General features: G+C 33.2%; 2 protein-coding genes across 3 annotated transcripts in view; both read right to left on the minus strand.

The window, feature by feature from the left end:
- LOC144449973 (sortilin-like) overlaps window positions 1-6,470 on the minus strand; it is a 28,332-nt gene extending 21,862 nt beyond the window's left edge. For both annotated transcript variants that reach the window (XM_078140639.1, XM_078140572.1), the window contains exons 1-5: window positions 6,220-6,470; window positions 5,080-5,142; window positions 3,625-3,689; window positions 1,810-1,912; window positions 1,117-1,299 (exon numbers count right to left, since the gene is read on the minus strand). In XM_078140639.1, the coding sequence (XP_077996765.1) occupies window positions 1,117-1,299; window positions 1,810-1,912; window positions 3,625-3,689; window positions 5,080-5,142; window positions 6,220-6,357 (552 nt within the window). In that variant the 5' untranslated portion in view covers window positions 6,358-6,470. The remainder of the gene's footprint in view (window positions 1-1,116; window positions 1,300-1,809; window positions 1,913-3,624; window positions 3,690-5,079; window positions 5,143-6,219) is intronic.
- Window positions 6,471-8,225: 1,755 nt separating this feature from the next.
- On the minus strand, window positions 8,226-21,704 carry LOC144453791 (protein DD3-3-like). The gene is made up of 14 exons (XM_078145151.1): window positions 21,586-21,704; window positions 19,114-19,269; window positions 18,416-18,493; window positions 17,213-17,369; window positions 16,342-16,524; window positions 15,428-15,617; window positions 14,166-14,335; window positions 13,507-13,744; window positions 12,565-12,627; window positions 12,116-12,267; window positions 11,701-11,844; window positions 11,107-11,178; window positions 10,478-10,655; window positions 8,226-9,768 (listed from the first exon to the last, which is right to left on the minus strand). Exons 2-14 carry the CDS (start codon window positions 19,255-19,257, stop codon window positions 9,576-9,578), a joined length of 1,962 nt encoding a protein of 653 aa, XP_078001277.1. The 5' UTR covers window positions 19,258-19,269; window positions 21,586-21,704; the 3' UTR covers window positions 8,226-9,575.
- Window positions 21,705-21,787: the final 83 nt, after the last annotated feature.

Genomic DNA, 21,787 nt, shown 5'->3' on the forward strand with positions numbered 1-21,787 from the left:
TAATATAATGTGTTATAAACAGATAATAACACTTCAACACATTCTATGTGTATGTCCATTAAAGTTGTTTTCATTGGTAACATGTAGTGTTACAAGTATGTTTTGGTATTTGGTAGATTTGTTATACTACTGAGATGTGAAAGAAGGCTTCCCATTTTCCAGTTGTTTTCATTGGTAACATGTAGTGTTACAAGTATGTTTTGGTATTTGGTAGATTTGTTATACTACTGAGATGTCAAAGCAGAATAGTGTGAAAAAATATGAAAGTAAGGGAAGCATAGCTTTGGAGTTATGGACACTAATATTATGTGATGCTACACTTCATTCACACATGGTGATACTAAATAACACATACAATGGTGCACTAGTCCCTCTATGACTACAGAGTTTTCCTTAAAAACAGCGGTGTGAATTATATGAAAGTATGCATAATAGCTTTGCAATAGACACTCATGGCATGTGATGGTACACTTCATTCATGCATACTTTACATTGATATGTTGCTTTACTTACACAAATGTCTCAGTAAAATTAGTTATTTTGAAATTATCAATTCTAACAATTTGGGGTTTAAGCCTATTTGTCAGTTGCTGACAATAAAACCACAACAGACTGACATCACAGCTCAGTATACATTGTATGTATCAAGCAGTACTTGTCAGGGCTTGAAATAATGAAAAAAAAAATGTCTTGCCAAGGACAAGTAGCAGCTAAAAAACACTTGTCCAAATCAGAAAGTACTTGTCCACAAAGCGGATATTTTTTTAAAATAAATTTTATTGACACTGCCCTTTTCATAAGTCTTTTACAGCAAGCGAGTCGCCATGAAAATTTCCACAGGTACAGGAAAGTTTTACTTATATTAAGATGAGCAAGCAGAGGTTTTATTAAACTCAAAAAACATAAGAAATTCCACTTGTCCATTGGGACAAGTAATTTCTAAAATCACTTGCCCAGTGCATCAAATTAGTTGTCAAGGACAATTCAATTTAAACGCTCTTATTTCAAGCCCTGCTGATGGTTTTCAAACTATTACCATACATATACTATTATCTCTAATCAAATCTCATATTGCAACAAGAAGTTAAATTTCAAGTTCTTGAACAGAATAATTACCCCATCTCCTGCACTAGACCTTGCCAGAATCCAGTTGTCCTGTGTTGAATGGAATGCTAGTGGAATTTGTCCATCTACCTGGAATGGAATGTCAATGTCTGACCATCGTTCACCAGCATCTTCCGTTATGTAAATCTTAGAGGTTGGACTGGATATGTCCTCTTGGAAGGAAATTAATATAACCTACAGATAAACAAAATAGCAAACCATTTACACCAAGGAGATTTTGAAGAAAAACCAAGAAAAAACTGACAATAACAGACAAAACATATTACACAACAAAACTTTAAAAATGGCAAAAGATAACATATATAGAAAATATTACATAGGACAACTTTCATGACTTTGAAAAAACACACTTTGGAAGATATTTTTACTTAAATTTGCATCAATTTCAACAGCATGTAGCAAACTTTTGGTTTTGAGTCAATGCCTGGGGAACTATTAATGATAAATTTTACATACATTATCACCTTGAACTAAATCACTGCAGATATGAATGTATTTCCTTTTCAGTAGATTTGTAAATTTTATAGTAAATTCAAAGAATTCTATAGGTACATTTTCTTTCGACAAATACAAGTACACATTTTTGGCTGCCATATTTTTGGCTGTCACTTTAAATAACTGGCAAAGAAATGAAGGAATTGAGAAACTGTATTGAAGTTAGTTTTTATCAGCAGTATACATTACCTTCTGTGAACTGATAGGATTTTTAAACATTCCATTTCTACTCCTGATATATGCATTATGTATCCTGTCATTGATTTTTTCAAAGTGATGACCATAATTAGTACTGTAAAAAAAAAGAATATTCTCTATTATCAAATAAATATTTCTGATATGTGTTATTTCATATTTGATGATATTTAGTACACTTTCAAACTACAACTCTGATATTTGTTCCTTCATATTTGATGATATTTAGTACACTTTCAAACTACAACTCTGATATTTGTTATTTCATATTTGATGATATTTAGTACACTTTCAAACTACAATTCTGATATTTGTTATTTCATATTTGATGATATTTAGTACACTTTCAAACTAGAATTCTGATATTTGTTATTTCATATTTGATATTTAGTACACTTTCAAACTAGAATTCTGATATTTGTTACTTCATATTTGATATTTAGTACACTTTCAAACTACAACTCTGATATTTGTTATTTCATATTAGATAATATTTAGTACACTTTCAAACTAGAATGCTGATATTTGTTATTTCATATTTGATATTCAGTACACTTTCAAACTACAATTCTGATATTTGTTATTTCATATTTGATATTTAGTACACTTTCAAATTACAACTCTGATATTTGTTATTTCATATTAGATGATATTTAGTACACTTTCAAATTACAACACTGATATTTGTTATTTCATATTTGATATTTAGTACACTTTCAAATACAACTCTGATATTTGTTATTTCATATTTGATGATATTTAGTACACTTTCAAATTACAACACTGATATTTGTTATTTCATATTTGATATTTAGTACACTTTCAAACTAGAATGCTGATATTTGTTCCTTCATATTTGATGATATTTAGTACACTTTCAAACTACAAGTCTGCAACAACACAACATTTTCATTACACCATGCACAAGCTAATTCGTTGAACAGAAAATATGGATTTTGAATATTTTGTCTCATATTTCGAACACAGCAAAACCAGTGATGTAGACATGTGTTGTCATGACATAGACGCATGTTGTCGTGACGTAGAATGACCAGAGTATATATTCCATATTTTTTGTTCAACTTGGTTCGTGTATGGTATTATATACATAATAACATCATAAGATTTTACTAGATATACATCATGTACCCCCACCTAATATATAAGGGGGGGGGGGGGGGGGATATTGACATATATAACAATAAGTTTGATATCTTCTCTTCAAATGAATACAAAAAACATTATCATCTAAGACTTGGGTGTAGTTATACATCAAGCAACATTTATATGATTTTTACTAAGCATAAAAGCAGTTACATAATAAATAAACAAACAAAATATATGATGTGCACATTAAGGCATATACCGGTATTAATCTAACCCTATTGGTATTATCAATTACGAGACTGATAAAATACATACAAATCACAACAGCAATTATTAACCAATGTGGAGATTCTTGTTGATAAAATATAATATGTAAATGATAAGACACATTTTGAATAACCCAACAATTTTTTTTATGTAAGTTACATGTGTAGAGATTTCATTCATGTGTACAGGGAGAATAATTTGATCATAGGTGCATTATGCCATCTGGGGAGCTTCTGAGTTGATGCAAATGATGGGAAGCCTCGGGCCACATGGAAATTGAAAACCACAAAATTCTTTGACACTAGCACTGCAGATATCTCTACAACTTGACAAACTCCTTTTGAATTATAATTGAAGAGTACAGTATAAATTTCAATTATATTTTCCAAAAGAAGGCCAGCTAAAATATTCAAAATTATGTAACTTTATACGTACCTTCTCCAAAAATTTGATGGACCAACAAACATACCAAGTTCAAAGGTCGTCAACAGAAGTATAACCTGGAAGTACAAATTACAGCAATTTGATTTCATTCTTATTTTCATACAACATGTAAAGTAAAATGTAGAGGTGTTTTTGACATGAAGAAAAGGTTTTACATTGTGGTGAACATTGAAGGGTCAGCATTTCAGAAGACTTTCTCAAATTTTACATTTATTCTCATTTTGACAGACTCAAATCTTAATCTACCTCATGTGACTTTTTTGGAGTCACAATGGGTGAATGGTTAGAGTGGCTGGGTTTGAATCTGCTGGTTGCAGGTTCGAGCCCCCAATACAGCCATTTGTTTCTGAATGGCTAAAGTCCCTGGGCAAGATTTGAACCATAATTGTGCCTCAGTCAACCCAGCTGTATAATTGGGGACCTGGTAGGATATAAGTTGCAATGTGAATGTTTTAATCCTATGCACTTATTTTATAGAGGCTGTAATGGATTGTATGCTCCCAAAGGAGTTGTTAAAGTAAAAGGCTGTCAGGCCTCTATAGATCCATGCCAGGGATAATAATTGTACTTTCAGCACGCATATTTTTAAAATAATGTGTGATGGCAAATAATGCACGTTTTTTGGGGTAGATGAATATGCTGTCACTGTCTGCAGATGGAACAGATGCAGCATGTAGCATAGAAATATTTTTGCAATTTTTTGAAGACAAATACCCTTGAGTCAAGAAGGACTTGGAATGAACGGATTCAGTAATTACTAAAGGTGTGAGGTTTTCCAGATTCTGGTGTTGTTTCTGGGACACCCTTTACCTGTTGTCATATGGTACCCCAATCTGATTAAAATCCGATGTGGTGAAAGCTTTTAAATGCTTTATTTACCTCTATTTCCATCGTTTTGTGATGTTTGTTTTTGTACCAAGCAATCGCGTGGGAAGGCGGCAATCGCTTGGTATGAAAACAAACATCACAACACGATGGAAATAGAGGTAAATAAAGCATTTAGACGCTTTCATCACATCGGATTTTAATCAGATTGATGGTACCCCTACAGAACTGTGCTGAGTATATTGTACTTCATGTAATTTTTAGGCAGGCATACAATGCAGGAAATAATGTGGTGTGTTTTGTAACAAAAACACATGTTCACTGATCATAATCATGAGCTTACTCATGCAACAAGATACACATCAGTTACTCTTGGGCCTGTGTATCACCCTAACACAGTTTCCCTAAGGCTTTAAACTCACCCACTGGAGTTGGGTGAATGTGACGAAACAGGTGTATGACCTTGCCCTTGTGACCAGTTAATATGATGAAGTTAATGATGAAAGTTTCATTTCTGAAACATTATGAACACACATATAGAAAACAAGAAATGTATGATTCTGAAAATCTCTTCAGATAATAAATATAGACATTTGTGGTTGCAAAGAAATCTATCCTTACCTCATTATGTTCTCCTGCCCATGTCAATGCAACATTATAGTTTGTTTCATTGACAAATTTATACTGTAAAAATAAACAACAAAAAGTGAATTATAGTTTGCTGTTAACAAAAGCCTTCATTTAAATGTATTTGTTGGACAAAGACAAGTGCCATCTACAGGCTTTGTGATTTACTTCCTGGTTGGCCAGACTGCTTAGATCAGTATAGGCTGAACTAAATAGTAATCTTATTATAAAGGGGGAGGGTGACAACATTGAGGGGGCGATACAAATATGAAGAAAGGGGTGGAAAATTATTGATAATAACAAAATGTGAGGCATATTTGCAAAGTTGAGGTAGTTGTGATGAGTTTGTTGGTAGCTATGGCATTCTCAAATGACAGCAAATAATGTTCTTATTCAATTTGAATTTATAAATATGGACAATGGAGGCCCCCCCCCCTTTTTTTTTTTACTGATATCTATGTCGCAACCAGTATTTGAAATCAAAATACCATGAAATATTTTATGTAACAATGCTGGCTGCAAAGACAATTTTTTATTTATAGCTTTATTTTTTCAAGCAATAATAACATTGGTCCTTTATAGTACATATTTAGCACAAAGTTTCTCACAAAATTGTGCAAAAGACAATTTTAGCAGAGACGAAAAGGTTGGCAGAAAAGAACATTTTCATCATACAGTCAATCCTGTTACTACTCTAAGCTGCAACAGCTGTTTGATCATACATCTGTACTGCATGTCTCGTTTTAAACAAATAACACAAAGAGTTTTTAATATGACAATTTACTGGTAAATTCATATTTCTAGTTTAAATATTGGAAAAATGATTCGTTTATCAATTTTACAAAGATACATATCTATAGATATGGAGTGTGGTAGTATTTGTGGTGTGACAGATATTAATGATTACGTTATTTGTCACGGAAACTTGTTCTCCATATCTCAAATTCACATGACGATGACTAACAAGGTCGATTACGACAATATCAAAACAAGCATTCCTCATCATAACAAAATGCGTGCAACAATATTCGAAGCGCAAAACACCCAATGTACAATTCTGAATCGAATATGTTGATCGTCATTGTCAAGTACGTGTTCTTTGCATTTTACAACATGTAAACTATCACTACTCACTCTTCCCTTTCCACCATCTAGTTTTGGTTTGTATATCTCTTCCCTCAGGTTGCACTGGGGAGCGTCCCTGGCGAATACGTCCCGGATAGTTCTCTTCTTTGTTTGCATTGAAATAAAATATTTTTTCCCTTGACTCATAGCTCCATCGTGTAATTTTGCTGTTGTTGACGACAGAAAGTCGGTGACTTTTAGTGAGTAAACAGTCGCCAGCACAAAACATAGAAATGCCAAAATTACTCTGTTCACGTCCGTCGCCATCTTTACTGCTGTCGTGTCTAAAGCCTCCTAACTTTGTCCAAATTGTGAAAAGTAGCGAGGGCGCTGTTGTGTCGGATCCCTTGGCATTGTTTGCATTTACATACGTAGCTGGGCGTTACCTAGGCTACTCTGGTCACTTAAAGTGGCCATATGGATAAAAATGGGCATTTATTTTGGATCGTTTATTCAGAAACAACTCTATTCTTTCCTACTGAAAAAGCATGTGAAACAATGTACACAAGTATACCAAGTCCATGTAACATTGGTAACGCAATAAATTGCAAAAAAGCTAGAAAAGTGTCTGAAAAGTTTGTTATTGTACGTACGTACACTAACAAACATTTTACACATTTACTAATTTTTGACACTTGTTTATTGAGTTACAAACAAGGAGTTGGTATATGTTGTTACATTTTTTTTTCACAAATAAAAAATCCACAATACCCATTTGTCATCCATATGGTCACTTTAAAACTAGAAGCTTCAACAAGCTTTTCAGGACATGGACGCTTTGTTATGACTGGATGCTGTACCAAATTATACACGGAATTTGAAGGGTACATTCTTAAGTATAGCTTAATTACTGAAAATCATTAATTATGCAAATTACTCATTAGGGTTAAAAGCTAAATTAATCTTTACAAAACATATGCACTCTATTAACATCAACCAGTTCTAGCAGTTATAACCCCAGGTTATAACACTAAAGAATGTGCATCAAATTTTGTTTCAATTGGCTTGGCCGTTGTTGAGAACACAATGACAGCAGACAGACAGACAGACAGACAGACACACACACACACACACACACACACACACAGACACACACACACATCACTAAAAGATAGCCTTCCCTTGCAGTAAAAATATCAAAATGAACATTGATGGTTGTTGTAAAATTATTGCATGCTACACGGGAGGCTGGGTTCAATTCCTGGCTGATGCAGACAAATTTTGGTTTTATAACAAGAAACCAGCAGAATACACTGAGCCATACAACCCATATGAACGAAAAGTTTCTCAAAATTCCTTAAAAGCTGATAGAAGCATTAGTATATGTGGAAATTGGGAAAATTTGACACTGCTGAATTATCAGAATATTTAATGAGTATAGGGGTATGTTAATTGGTACTTGCAATGTACAAAATCAACTGAAATTATTAGTTGGCTTTCTGTTTTTCTATGGGTTTTTTTTCTGGTTGGTAGGTTGGTTGGTTGGTTGGTTGGTTGGTTGTACTGAATTTTATTGGATATTCCTCTTTCAATGTTAGGAGCACCCTCTTCAAGAGGTACAAATTATACAGAATAAAACACAGATAATTTAGAAATCCAGCAAGTTTTGAGTGTACAAAATGAAACTCACGAAACTAGAATTATGACAAACTAACAATAGCACAGTGGTGGTAACAATTAACAAACTGACGAAAACAAACCTTATAGTTACTTCAATGTAACATGTGTTCAGTGAAAATTTGATGACTTTGCAGAAATTGTTTGGGGAAATCTGGCTATATTTAACTAGGTATTGTATGGATCATGTCTAAAATCTAATAAGTTCTTCCTCTTATTGTGATGAAGGTGTGAACGGAATTTCATTTGAATGAGTCAGCTGGTTTGAGAAAAAGATGATACAGACAGACAGACAGACAGACAGACAGACAGACACTGACACACACACACACACACATATATACACACACACATACACATTTTGATCAAATAATACAGAGAGGTATATTCTAATATAACAACTTTTTTATTTATTACACTTTTCGTCTTGCCTGACCAGCAGACATTTGTTTTCCTTGATAAAAGACAAAACAATATAAAAGTGTAAACTGTATAAAATGTGCATCAAATGTTGGTAATATGAGCATCTTTTGTATTTCTTTGTTTTTGTTTTTAAGATATAATGACCAAATGCCAGCTGGGCCAATACATAGTATACTCCAGTATATGACAAAACAATCCAAACTACTCATCACTAAAAACTATTTACAACAAATTGACATTCCAGCGTCACATTTCACATTTCTGTAACCACGGTAAACATTTACAAAACAGTTCAAATACAAATCTACAAATATATATGGATAATTCTATAACATCTAAGTTTTCCATATTAAAGAAAAATAACATTCAATGAAATCAATACAGCTAAAAAATGTAATTGTCTCAAATTCATGACTACAGCAATTAGAATACATGATTTTTTGAGATGTAATGCGATGTAAGACTATGCGTTATAAAGGCAGTTTAATACTTTGGCCATACAACAGTTTCTGAGAATTGACACACTGCCCTCTTGAGTTGGACAATGTCATGTGATATGATCAATTCAATAAACATAGTTGGATGACAAAACACTTAAAACGAATGTTAGCATAAATGAACTTTGACCCCGACTTTGACAGAACTGAAATAAACAAGAACATCAATAATAAAGTAGTATAGAATATTATATCCAAAACGTAATGAACATATTTTGTACTAGAAAAAATTGATATTATTTTGGACTAGGGAAAATTCTCTGTTTTAGTCCTTTTACAATTAAGATACAAGGTATGGTGGGTGTACTCGATATATTCAAAACTGTAGAAAGGGTATACATTGTGTTATGTACCAGAGTTTGTCAGCTACACCAGATTAGCTTATACATTAATGAAATAGGTACAAATTTTCTCTTTTCACGAGTACTTTCACCACCACATCACAAATGCATCAAAAGACTATGAAACTATGATTACTTTTATCTTTTTCGGGCTAAGAGCTTTGTTAAAAATGTTCTCTACAAATAGTAAATTAATAATTACGGTTGACAACTAGTTGTTAAATTCTTTGTAGTTGTATCCATGTGAAAATTTTGGAAATATTTCACAGGAATGTAACTGGAATCAGCTTCGGTCTCCACATGTACCAACATCCTCATGATAAAAATCATTAAAATGGCAGATGTCAGAGACATTTGGACTATGTATAGCAAGCAGACTATGTTTTTCACCATCAATTATTTTTATGGCCTAGCAGTTACATACTTCCCAAGAAATTTCAAGGCACAAATTAAAGTTTGCAGAATGAGTTGTTGTTCATTTTCATAGTTATTCAACACGTAAGTGACCTTTCTGACTACGATTTGAAAAGTTATTGTTTCTGGTACACATGTAATGGTAAGTGCCCTTTTTGAACTCTAAAAGGGCGCCCTCGTAGGAGGCAGGTGCGTTGTTCAGTAAGTTATTGAGGGCATCTTTATTCTCCACTGATTGGCCCCGGCAGACTGCACTTCTAAAACACCTAGAAAGAACAATAAGAGAAAACTCTGTATGAACATCTGAAGAAAAAAATCAGGTCTTTCCTAGAGCACAATTTTGCATACTTTTGTTGTCCGAGAGAGCAGAAATGAAAAATGTGATGTTTCAAAAATTGAAAACAAACATATACTGTATGTGTGAAGTGAGTACAATCAGTTCTGGTAATCATGTATGGGTTACTGGTTTTATATTTATTCACCATTGAGAAATGATCATTTGAACACATGTTGACCTTGACCTTGACCTTTGTAAAAAAAAAACAACAACAACCCATAAAGTGGTATAGTAACTGCAATTGTTTGAGACATAATGTTTGAAAACAGTCAATGACTTTACAAACTGCAATACACATTAAGCCTTATGTATAGAACAAAAGTGTGAGTGTGACAGTGTTGGCAAGATATGTGTGACAGCAACTAGGAGGCTTGGAAACTGTTTTTGTGCTGCTTTTTAAATTTATTGGTATCCACAATATTTTATCATATTACGCCAATTCTTAAACAGATGCCTTGTGAGAACAAGACTAGTTGTCAGTCAGCAAGTTTTAGGAGTTGAAATTGACTATTTCAATATGACCATCAACAATCATAAAGTTACACATATATCCCTTTAATGAAGTTATTGATTGGGAGCAAAAAACTAGATCTCAATGTGTAAGATTTTAGATACATCTATTACTACATGCAGCATACCTGTAATATCCGGATGAAGCCATATTGACTGCCAAGTCTTTCATATCGACAGATGCTGGGTCATCGGAATGATATATCCAAGCTACTTTTGCTGATGACCACATTGTGGAACTCTCATAGGGGACTGGATAATTCTCCAAGGCATCATTCATCTGGACAAAGTTGGATCGATCAGTACCTGTCATGAAAGAAAAGTAAAAACATTTTTATCAAATGTATATTCCAATGTGACATTTTGAAAATACAAGATTTGGCAATTTAATGAAAATATAAGAAAAAAAAACTTTAAGGACATTATCAAGGTTTCAAAGATTCTGTTGAAATATATTCATTATTACTTGCAACTACCTGAATTTGAAATAAGTGATGTATCAATATCCACTACATCTGCTACCTGAATAACACTAGACGTTCATTCTTTTAGCCAAGCTTTGAACTCAAAGTACACCGTAGGATGATACAATGAAAAGTTTGGAAATATCTATACCTTTGCAACTCAATACCGTCATATACTATCATAATGATAAATCCTTGGGGCAACAAGTTTTCTTAAATTTATCTTAAAAAGTTGAGCATAATGATGGTAATCTATTCCAATACTAAAACATTAAGACAGCAGATATACTAACCACCAGTTCCTTCACCATCGTCCCCTGTTTGACCATCACCACCTGGGTTGCCATTATTATGGGAGTTGGAACCTGTCAATAATCAACAACATACTCATTTAGTGATAGATTAATTTTATCATTACACAACACTGCTCACATATTGAATGTTTTTTATACATCCACCAAATGTATTTCAATGTCAGACATCTAGTACAGTACATTGTTTATTTTAAAGAAGGTGTTATTTCATGTCAGTCCATTTTATTCCACTGCAGGGTACAGCTATATTATATGGATAAAAAGCAAAAGAGCAAATCTAAACCACCTGCAAGCAAGCTAGCATATATATTACTTTTGGGAATAGAGAGAATGTCACATGTTCATCTATCATGACACCACTATTAAAGTCCCTTGACACGACTGCATTTTGGTTTAACACAACTGCCACTAGAGGGCGCTATATTCAAAAGGCATATAATGGCTGGCAAATCTATTTTGATAGCTGCATGCCAGAATTTTGTTTTCATCTAAACAAATTCTGGATTCAGAACTATTAAACCCCATCACATTTTTTTCAACAATTGTCTATAAGTCTGAGTAACTTTGTTATACCTGTCCACTGTACATGCACCAAATCTCCTTCAGACATAGTAAGTCTGTTAGGTATAAAGTCGTATTCAACTGCTGGGTAAACTTGTACTATGTTGCCTCTTTTGCCACGGACATTCAGATTATAGATACGTTGTGCTTCAGTTCCTAATGATGAAAAAATTACAGAATGTAGAGTAAAGTGAAATACCTGTGAAACACTCTCACATATATTGTGTTCATACATATTTTAGAAAATCTGTGAAACTTTGCTCATACAAAAAAATTTAGTGAAATATGTGCACATTACAAATTCTACTTTGAAAAGAAGAACGTAGATCAGACTAGATTCACAATGTTTTCTTATTTAATGTCAATATTACATTATTTTACTTCTTGGTCAGTCAAAAATAAAATCAATAAAACATATTACACTGACCTGCTGGTCTTGGCTTCAATTTGAAGAGATGTGAACGATCTTGAAAGACTCGACCATATTGTGCTGTATTTATTGCCAGTCTTAAAGGAACATTTGCTGCACCAATGTCTACAGCTGGGTTATTGACAACTGGGGAATAAACACCTTCATCCCTAGAAAGGAAAGAAACTTTTATTTCAGAGAATTGAGAAATACCAAAACAGACATTCCTACAATATGTAACATATTACTACTAAAGAATCACATGATCACATCATATTGCTACTTTGTAAGTCACATGACAAACATAAATTATCACATGATCATTTCATTAAAAAATTCAGCTTGGTCAACTGATATCAACAGCAAAATTAGAGAGAGAAAAATTGATGAGAAAGTAAAATAATTATTCTATTTTGAGATAGGAATATGTAAATATTATACTCTGAAATATATTAAAGTGTACTTACGGATTATTATTGCTAGCAGAAGTGGTATTGAACGGGTCATAGTCGTCAGTTGTAATATTATACCTGTCAACACAATAATATCATCAAATAAATGAAACTTAACAAATAGCATAAATATAACTTTTTTTTTCTAATCTAATAATTAAGCTAAAACCACTGTTGAATATTTCATATTATATGCTTTCACCATTTTCATAAGCATTGCTATAGCAACTATTTGACTTCAAATCACAGTGAAAATATTGTTTACCTTAATTTTCCAAGTTATCATAAATTTATCAGTAAAAATAGAATTCTAACAAAAGTAGTAGTTATAAATTATAATGATGACTAGTATGCCTGATAGATATTTCTGACACATTTATGTATTTTACCTTATATTCCAAAGGTTTGTAGATTGCTATGTACTGAATAGGTTGATAAGTTGACTAAATATCCTGAATATGGCAGCCTGTCTTACCTGAACCTGAATACACATCTCCTTGTGTTCATTGGTGAAAAATATGGTAATGTCCATGTGTGATTGACAGGTTGTGTCTTACCTGAACCTGAATACACATCTCTTTGTGTTCATTGGTGGAAAGTATGGTAATGTGCATGTGTGATTGACAGGTTGTCTTACCTGAACCTGAATACACATCTCTTTGTATTCATTGGTGGAAAGTATGGTAATGTCCATGTGTGATTGACAGGTTGTCTTACCTGAACCTGAATACACATCTCTTTGTATTCATTGATGGAAAGTATGGTAATGTCCATGTTTGATTGACAGGTTGTCTTACCTGAACCTGAATACACATCTCTTTGTGTTCATTGGTGGAAAGTATGGTAATGTGCATGTGTGATTGACAGGTTGTCTTACCTGAACCTGAATACACATCTCTTTGTATTCATTGGTGGAAAGTATGGTAATGTGCATGTGTGATTGACAGGTTGTCTTACCTGAACCTGAATACACATCTCTTTGTGTTCATTGATGGAAAGTATGGTAATGTCCATGTATAATTGGCAGGCATACCATCACGACTGTCACCAAGGTGATTATCACGAGTCCATGCGGCTTGTTGGCAGTCAGGTTCTTCTAGGGCTACAACACATCTCTCTTCCACACTTTCAGTCTTGTATGGTCTACCCCAAACATGTCCACTTTGAGCTTCACAGGCATCCTTGGTTGTATAATCTGGTCAAATAAAATATGATGGTTTTTTTACTAAATGTTAATCTCTCAAAATTAAGTAGAGAATTCCTCCCTAAAAAGTGTCAACAGTTTTGTGTCAGTATTATTCAAATAATTGATTAGTTTTTGTTAAACCAGCCTATTTCTGTTATTTTAATTTTTTCTGTATTTCTGACACTCTAGTATACACAGTGTGTATTTCCTGTTCAATGACCCATATAATTATGTATTCATGAAACTTATGAATAATAAACCAGTCATGTTTTTAATACATTAAAATTTCATAAAATGATTAAAGAGAAATAACCATCATTCAAAATTTACATTTGTTCAAATATTCATAAATACCATATATAGATGGCATTGGTAAGACGTAACACAATGTTTTATCATGATATGAGATTCTATCATATTGTAAGTTTACCTGGAGCTTCTTCCAAGTAGTTGATAAAGTCAAGCCAATCTCCATCGTTGTCTTCACAATCTTGTTTGTTATTCCATCTTGACCAGTGTTTGACCTGTGTTTGGCCAGCATTGTAATATTCAATACATTCATATTTCTTCTTGACATTAAAGCTTTCTCCTTGGTAGTAGCTACAGGGTAAAATAATGATCACTTTAAATCAAAGGAAACTGTTAGTCTGATCTCAGAACTAAGTCAAAGGGGTTTGCTATAATCATCCAGTACACTGGTCTTCATTTTATTCTCAACTTATTAAAAGGTTAGTTTTGTTGCCAATTTTTTCCCATAGTTGTTATCATAATAGTTGACCTCTGAGTCTGACTACATGTGGCTTCACATTTGCAATAATTAAAGTGCTAACTAAGAGATGTTTTAAACACCTTGTTGGATGCACTGTATTATACATGTACATTGTATATTGTACAAGTGTACGTAAAATAATGTGTGTGAGATTTAACAGTAGTGGAGGTCTACACTGGATATCAAAAAATAAATTGACTAGTAGATTTCAAATGCAATATTTGCAATGTGAAGTAGAATCATCCAAGTTGGACTTTGAGATAGAAAAATTGGAAAGAGAGAAGTTTACTGGGCTATAGTTAACCTACAGGCACATTTCTGCCAAACATCAGACAGACCTTCAACACATATTTCCAGAAAGCTAAAACTACACAAAATTTTCTAGTGGTGAAAATATTTAGATTTACAGTATTTCCTACATGATTACATATGTTATCATATTGGCCTAATAAGAGGAACAGCTGACATGGTGGGAGTGTCTGGGTTTGTTTGTTTTTCACTTGTATGGAGTACACCCTCATATAACTATGTTTGTATAGTATTAATATGTCACCTCCTTCCATTGAAAAAGTGACAAGTCAGCTTTGTGGTTCCCAAAGCATGTAAATATTATAACACTTTCACTTCCATAAACTGGCCAAGGTTCCAACAAAAATATATCATTATCAACCACAGTTACAGGGTGAAGAAATTTCAACCATACATGTCACATATTGTATTCATCAAGATTATCAAAATAACACTTTGAACAACAACCAGACATCGAAACAAGACAAACTGAAGTTTCATCAAGATTATCGAAATGACACTTTAAATAACAACCGGACATCAAAACAAGACAAACTCATGTAGAAGAATGGTCCAAAATCAGATAATTACACAAATAATAATCAGAGTGTAAAAAAAAATTCTTTAAAGTTTACCTGCAAAGTTGCTCTTCTTGTACAAGTACAGCTATGTCTCTCCATGGTGTAGGATGCCAGTATGGATAATAATCTCTCTCTTCTGGGCATTCATACCCACGTCTATCACCATTAGGATTCTGTCTTGTGTATATGGCTGAACTGTATCCATTTTCGTTATCATCTAAATCCTGATCAGCTGTGAACAAACCTGTCAAGTACAAAACATTGTTATTGTTTTTAATTTCATCTTCTTCCTCTGTGTTGTTCTCATTTTAGTGAGAATATGTTTAGTCTTCTGCAATAAAAATTACTCTCATTTTACTACCACTAAACATTTTTTTCACATTCTGGATACAAATATTTCTAGAATTAGTTATTTACATTTTTATTGCATATATCTTACAATTAAGACCATAAATAGTTATACCATGTATATTTTCTTTTCATTCGTCCTTAGACAAAAGCTGACAGAATTTGATTCTGAATGTATTACATGTACAACTGAGCAAAAAAACTTGGGTTATATTCAGAAAGAGGATTACATAAGAACTCTTTGATAAATGAAACTGACATAATTAACTCTGTAGGAATATGCAAATAGAATTAATTGGATGGTATGGAATTTGGTCCTAATCCTAGTGATTTAAGACATTTTCTAAATTCCACTCTCAGTAAAATAACATCCAGCATGAAAACACAAACAGAATGTGAAACCTACATTGAGTATGAACTCTGTACCACCACCGATATGATGTAATTTACAATACCACCATATACTTTGAAAGAAATTTTTTTGTTTGATTTTTCAAATTTTCCTTGTGAAGTCCTATCAAGAGATGTGTACACTGTGTGTGTGTGATAAACCTGATACAAAATATTTTGAACCAGCAGTGTTCCAAAATATTATTTTTAATATTGAGGTGTGCACATACCTTCATTCCTTTCTCTGTTATAACATTTATCATACCACTCCCATTGTTCCTGTAATACTCTGTCAGTGTCGATGTTGTTACTTTTTCTATTGTCTTTTTGATTTTTGCTTTCATCTAGGTTATTTATAGGAGTGTGTTGTGGAGTGTCTGTGTTCTCACCATTCCGTAGTGTATCAGCCGTCCCTATAACAAAGAAATTATAAATAATTTTATATTGTGATGTGATTTTTAGTTTAAAATGAATATACTTTTTATTCATTTTTTTCATACACATTTGGAGGTGGAAACAAGCCAACAGATACTTACTGCTGTGGACAGGCAAGTGGATGGATAGCCTTTGTTACAATCATAAATAAAGTTACAAAATGTTTAGTAAATTAATGTAACTTTATATCACAAATTAGACACATTTTGTGTAATTAAATTTTTTTACTGCTAAAAATGTTAAAAATTCTAATTAATTGGAAAAATGCAAAAACAATTTTTTATACAGAATATCTTTGACATTGCAAATAAAGTTATTACTATTTTGGGTGAAAGGTTTTGATATTCAAGTTATATTTTACCTTTTAAAAACTTCAATATATGTGTTAATCCTGTTTTTTTCTTCATCTCACAATATGAATCATTTACTTTTTTAAACAACATTTCTGTTTCAAGATATATAAAATCACTTTTGTTTCCAACTGTAAGAATTGAAATATGGTGTTTAACAAAACAGTTATTGTATTTTATGGGTACTATGCCGTAAATGGAGTAAACAACATTCCCATATGTTTAGTTGGTTGCTGCCTGTAAAAAAAAAATCCATTTCTTAGTCTTTTAGTGAGGTAAGTTGTGACTGATGACCAAACAATGTATTGTTTCTCACCTTTAGCTGAGTTGACATCATCCTGACACATATACTGTAATACTAAGTTACAATTTGTCTTATGTGGATCTGTGTCTTCACTGCCACCACAACCATGTTGATTTGTCCATTCCAACATCAATTCACTCTCTGCTTGACTACTGCTCTGAAAATATTGCTGTAAATAAGATTTGAGATTAAAACATTACATTTCACATGTCATCCTTTAATGTTTGGATGTTGCAGTGTAACTTTAAGCCGAAGGTGTAAATCTTTGAATGTGTAGTTTAATTTAAGTTCATAGCAAAAAGGGCATAAATTTATTACTTTTTTACATATAGTTGCCGAAAACTGTTTATACAATATGCTTGATGTTTTCCAACAGTGGTCTTTCATCTACAGCTGTTCAAAGAACTTGAAATGAACATTTAGTGAATATTATGGTAAATATATTAGAAAACATAAACTTTACTTATTATAAAGTCAAAATTAAAATGAATTCTTTCAATCTCATTTTATGTACGGAGTGGTCATCTGTAAAATCCAGCAATTGAACTTTTTCTTGCATCTTAGTGTACTATGAAAACACTAATCCGATTGGTCTTTTTCTTCAATATATCTGACTTTATTGTATCTGTCTACTGTACAGTTCAATAAGTTTCCACTATAAACTGTCGTGCACACTGCATACCATCCGATCACATCTAATTTTTCCATAGAAAGGTAGGAATTCTGTCTGACATATTGAAAGGCAGATCAGCTATCATCTATTTCAATCACTAATCCTCTGTCAATCACTGTTCTCATTCCATGAGATTAACATTACTTTCTCTGGAATTCCTTAAGCTTTGTGAAAGTTGAAAGTTTTACACCATCACAATTATGCCTGAAACATCTCTTGTGAAACATCTGGAAATGTCATAAATGCCATATTTGCTCACATACAAAACAAACTACATGCTAATGATAGGATTATTCTAGTTTCACGCTAACAATAGGATTATTCTAGTTTCACAAATCAGTATTTCAAACTCTGTGGTACGTGATTACCACCAACTGTCAAGCTCTATGGTAATTGATTCTATTGTCCAGACACAAATTAAGTTAGCTTCTTAACTAAGAGTTGAAAAAAAAGAAAAAATGTTGACTGAGACAGGATGGAAAAACAAAATCCTCTTACAATGAGTGCACTAATTGTTACCATAGTTAGTATAAGATACTTACCATTCTGTATTGATCAGATTCATCATCAGCAGACTCGTCAGTAGCGTCGCCTACATTATAACCACCACGGGCATTGTTCTGTCAAACAGCAATGAAATTAAAACTATTAGAAAACTTTCAAACTATAAAACTTTTATCTCATAAAAATCCTTGTTTTTAGATACAAAACAAACAACAATATAATACACAAGTGTCCTTCATTAGCTGAAGTTAGTGTTGTTGTTTTTTTGCTCATTGCTACTACCCTCAGCGTGAATATTTCCTGTCAACAGCAAATATAAATCAAAGCTTTCACTAAACTTAGAAAGTGTCACGTCAATGGTACAAAAGTGTTGTTTTCCAAAAAGCCACAACAAGTCAACAGATAAGCCCTCATTAGCTTAGCTGACGTAGGTACATTCCTTCAGTTTTGTTTGTTGCTTTTTATAACACCTGTGAAAGGCATACCTTAGTTTAGAATGTAATTCTGATTACAGCCTTGTCTTTTGTGATTTACTTATTTCTTTTTGTCTTTGTGCAATACATGTCTAAAGCTGATTATTCTACACATCACGTCATACAGATTGTACAAGCTATTGTTTTCTACTTTGCAAGGTAATTACACCATGCTGTTCATGACATTAACTTACAACTATTCCCACGCTGGTCATATTGAAAATGTCACGAAGTCTTAAATAACAACTAGAAATAATGCTTACCTGTGAATCAAAAACTCTATTGCCGTTTGTTCGTGTTGCTGATTGCTCATTAAGTCTATTGTTTGAGCCTCTTGGGTTGTGTAAATAAATATCTGCATGTGACATTGCCAGCAAGGCCGCTAACAGATAAATGTACTTGGCCATATTTGAGATGATCTACAATGATGGGAATTAGGAGAGAAATGAAAACAATGTTTGGCGAATTAAGGAGAAAAGTTGTGATAAAAGATTGAGTTTGACCTTATAAATTATATATCAAAGTAAAAATAACAATATTGCAAATTTGTAAAAATACTTCTGGAAACTTCCTGGTATTGTTCAGCAGAGAATCACTTAGGAAGCCATCATTATTTATGGTGAGGGAGGCATTAAAAAGTCCATATCAACAGGTGGGGGGGGGGGTACTAAAAATTTGTTTGACTGTATACCATCACATTTGCACATTACATCAAGTCCACAGGATAGCACAAGGGGACATAGTTTTGGTCCTAAATTTTCAATACGTTTCAACAGTAGGAGGTACTTATTGTGGTTTCCTTCTATCATTTTAACCTAAATGTTATTGAACAGTGCAGGGGGTTGTGATTATGCTCTTGGCAGTATCATGGATATATGTTATGACTATGTATATACATATATTGACAATGGAATGGATGCAAGTGGCTGCAAGATTTTGGGTGGGGTGTGTGTGTGCGTGTGGGGGGGGGGGGGGGGGCTATACTTCTTCAAAATACCCATGCTGGGTATTTATTATAAATCAAAGGGGATCAAATTTTCAATGTAGCTATTCATTTGAATCTGTGCCCCCCCCCCCACCGTAAATAATGACAGCTCCCTTAATTTCTAACCCATGACTGTGACTGTCTATGTCTCTGGACCTGTGACTGCAGAATTTGTTCTAGAGGTAGAATGGGATTCACAGATTCCAGTCATGTAGACACCAGTACAATCCCAAAGAATCTCATTTCAGGAGGTCCGGTGGTCTTGGGTTACCAGTTCAATGTTCAGTTTTAGTGTGATCTTATACTAATCATAAACGATTTATAGGGTCATACTTTTGTTCTGTACCAAATATTTCTATAACTCTGCCAGACAACTGTTTTACCCAACTCCTAAATGTTAATCCTAATTCTAACTAATAACAGCTCTATGATAACAGCACAGACAAGGAAGAAACCTTGTCTGTGGATATTAGTGACTGGTTTTGATAGTAACCAAAATCAATGAATTGCTTTGTTTAAAAATGATTTGTAGGACCATACCATAAAATGTTGAATATATGAAAATAAAGATGTGATGACTAGGACATTGAACAAACTTGTATACTGAGTTGTTTTAGCACCAATGTGGTTATTATGAGAGGTAACACAGTGTTTTGAAAAAAAAAAGGTTCAAGGCTAATTTTTAGCTACTAGAGACACTCATTCCTGGCTACCATAGATTTACATGTGACTATAGACAATGGTGCTCAGTTTGTCTGTTCTCAACTGTGGCGTAAAATTTAATTTTTTTTATAGTAATATCTAGGCATGGTATAAGCATGGATGTATAAGTCATGTATTCAGTCACAAGTCTTAGGTGATTCACTAAGTTCTACTTTTCCGTGTTGTTTCATAGTAAAGTTTCCACTGCCCACACATATAACTATATATGGTCATGCAACACTCCAGAAAGCAAGGGTGAAGCAGGGATGGACAAAGAACAGTTCTTTCCATTCTATTGTGTGTAACTTCATTATGCAATATACCCTTATTAACTGATACAAAGCGATACTGAACAACAGCATTGCAGCAGCAGCAGAGAACAAGGTCGTTGGTTTCTTGACCATACAGATATTTCGTTATGTATTTTTTTTAAATTATATATTATGATGTTATTACATATGTTGATTCAAGATATTTGTTCAATTGCAATAAAAGTGGTGCACAGTGTGTAAATAAAACATAAATTGAAGTTATGGTGGGAATCATCTGATACACTACAACATTACTTTGCAAAATACATTCCCTTTCTTTTTACAATTAAAAACTCTATATTATTGGTTTGTTTTCCATCCATTACATTAGTAATGAAAAATATATATGCTTGCAAACTGGTTATATTATATTTACAAGTACAAAGTAAAAGAAATGAAAAAAAAACAACAACACATAAATGACCACAGATTATGAAACAATGAAAGTATATCAACGTTTGTCAGTGGCCGAAAGGCTAAGGGCAAAATGTCCGAAGAAATTTAGCCACCCCGACTATCATCAATCCCGGTCATCAACCAACAACGCAATGGTACGGTACATGGTGTGCATGCCTCGCTAGCTTATGCGTAAGCGAGGCGGTGGTGACAACAATCTCACGCTCACCCTAAGTACATAATAACAGTCACTTACAAAACAGTGTGCTATGATCTTCGTCGATCACAGGGTGTAAACAGCAAAACTTAAGAGATACAAACAGTGCCAAGGTACAACTTACCGATAACTCTTTTCCAATCTCCTCGCCTGAGTTAGAGTAAAGAAGCCCTACAAGTGACACTGACACAAAACGTTGTAACTTTACTATAGATGACTATCCTACCAACGTAACGATCCTATGATTTCCGGGTATTAGATTAGTCATCCGTCGAATCACTGACGTCATAGACTTTAGAATCTATGCGCGTCACTTTGTAATCTCC

Source organism: Glandiceps talaboti, chromosome 1 (genome assembly GCF_964340395.1).
Source record: "Glandiceps talaboti chromosome 1, keGlaTala1.1, whole genome shotgun sequence".
Lineage (NCBI taxonomy): Eukaryota > Metazoa > Hemichordata > Enteropneusta > Spengelidae > Glandiceps > Glandiceps talaboti.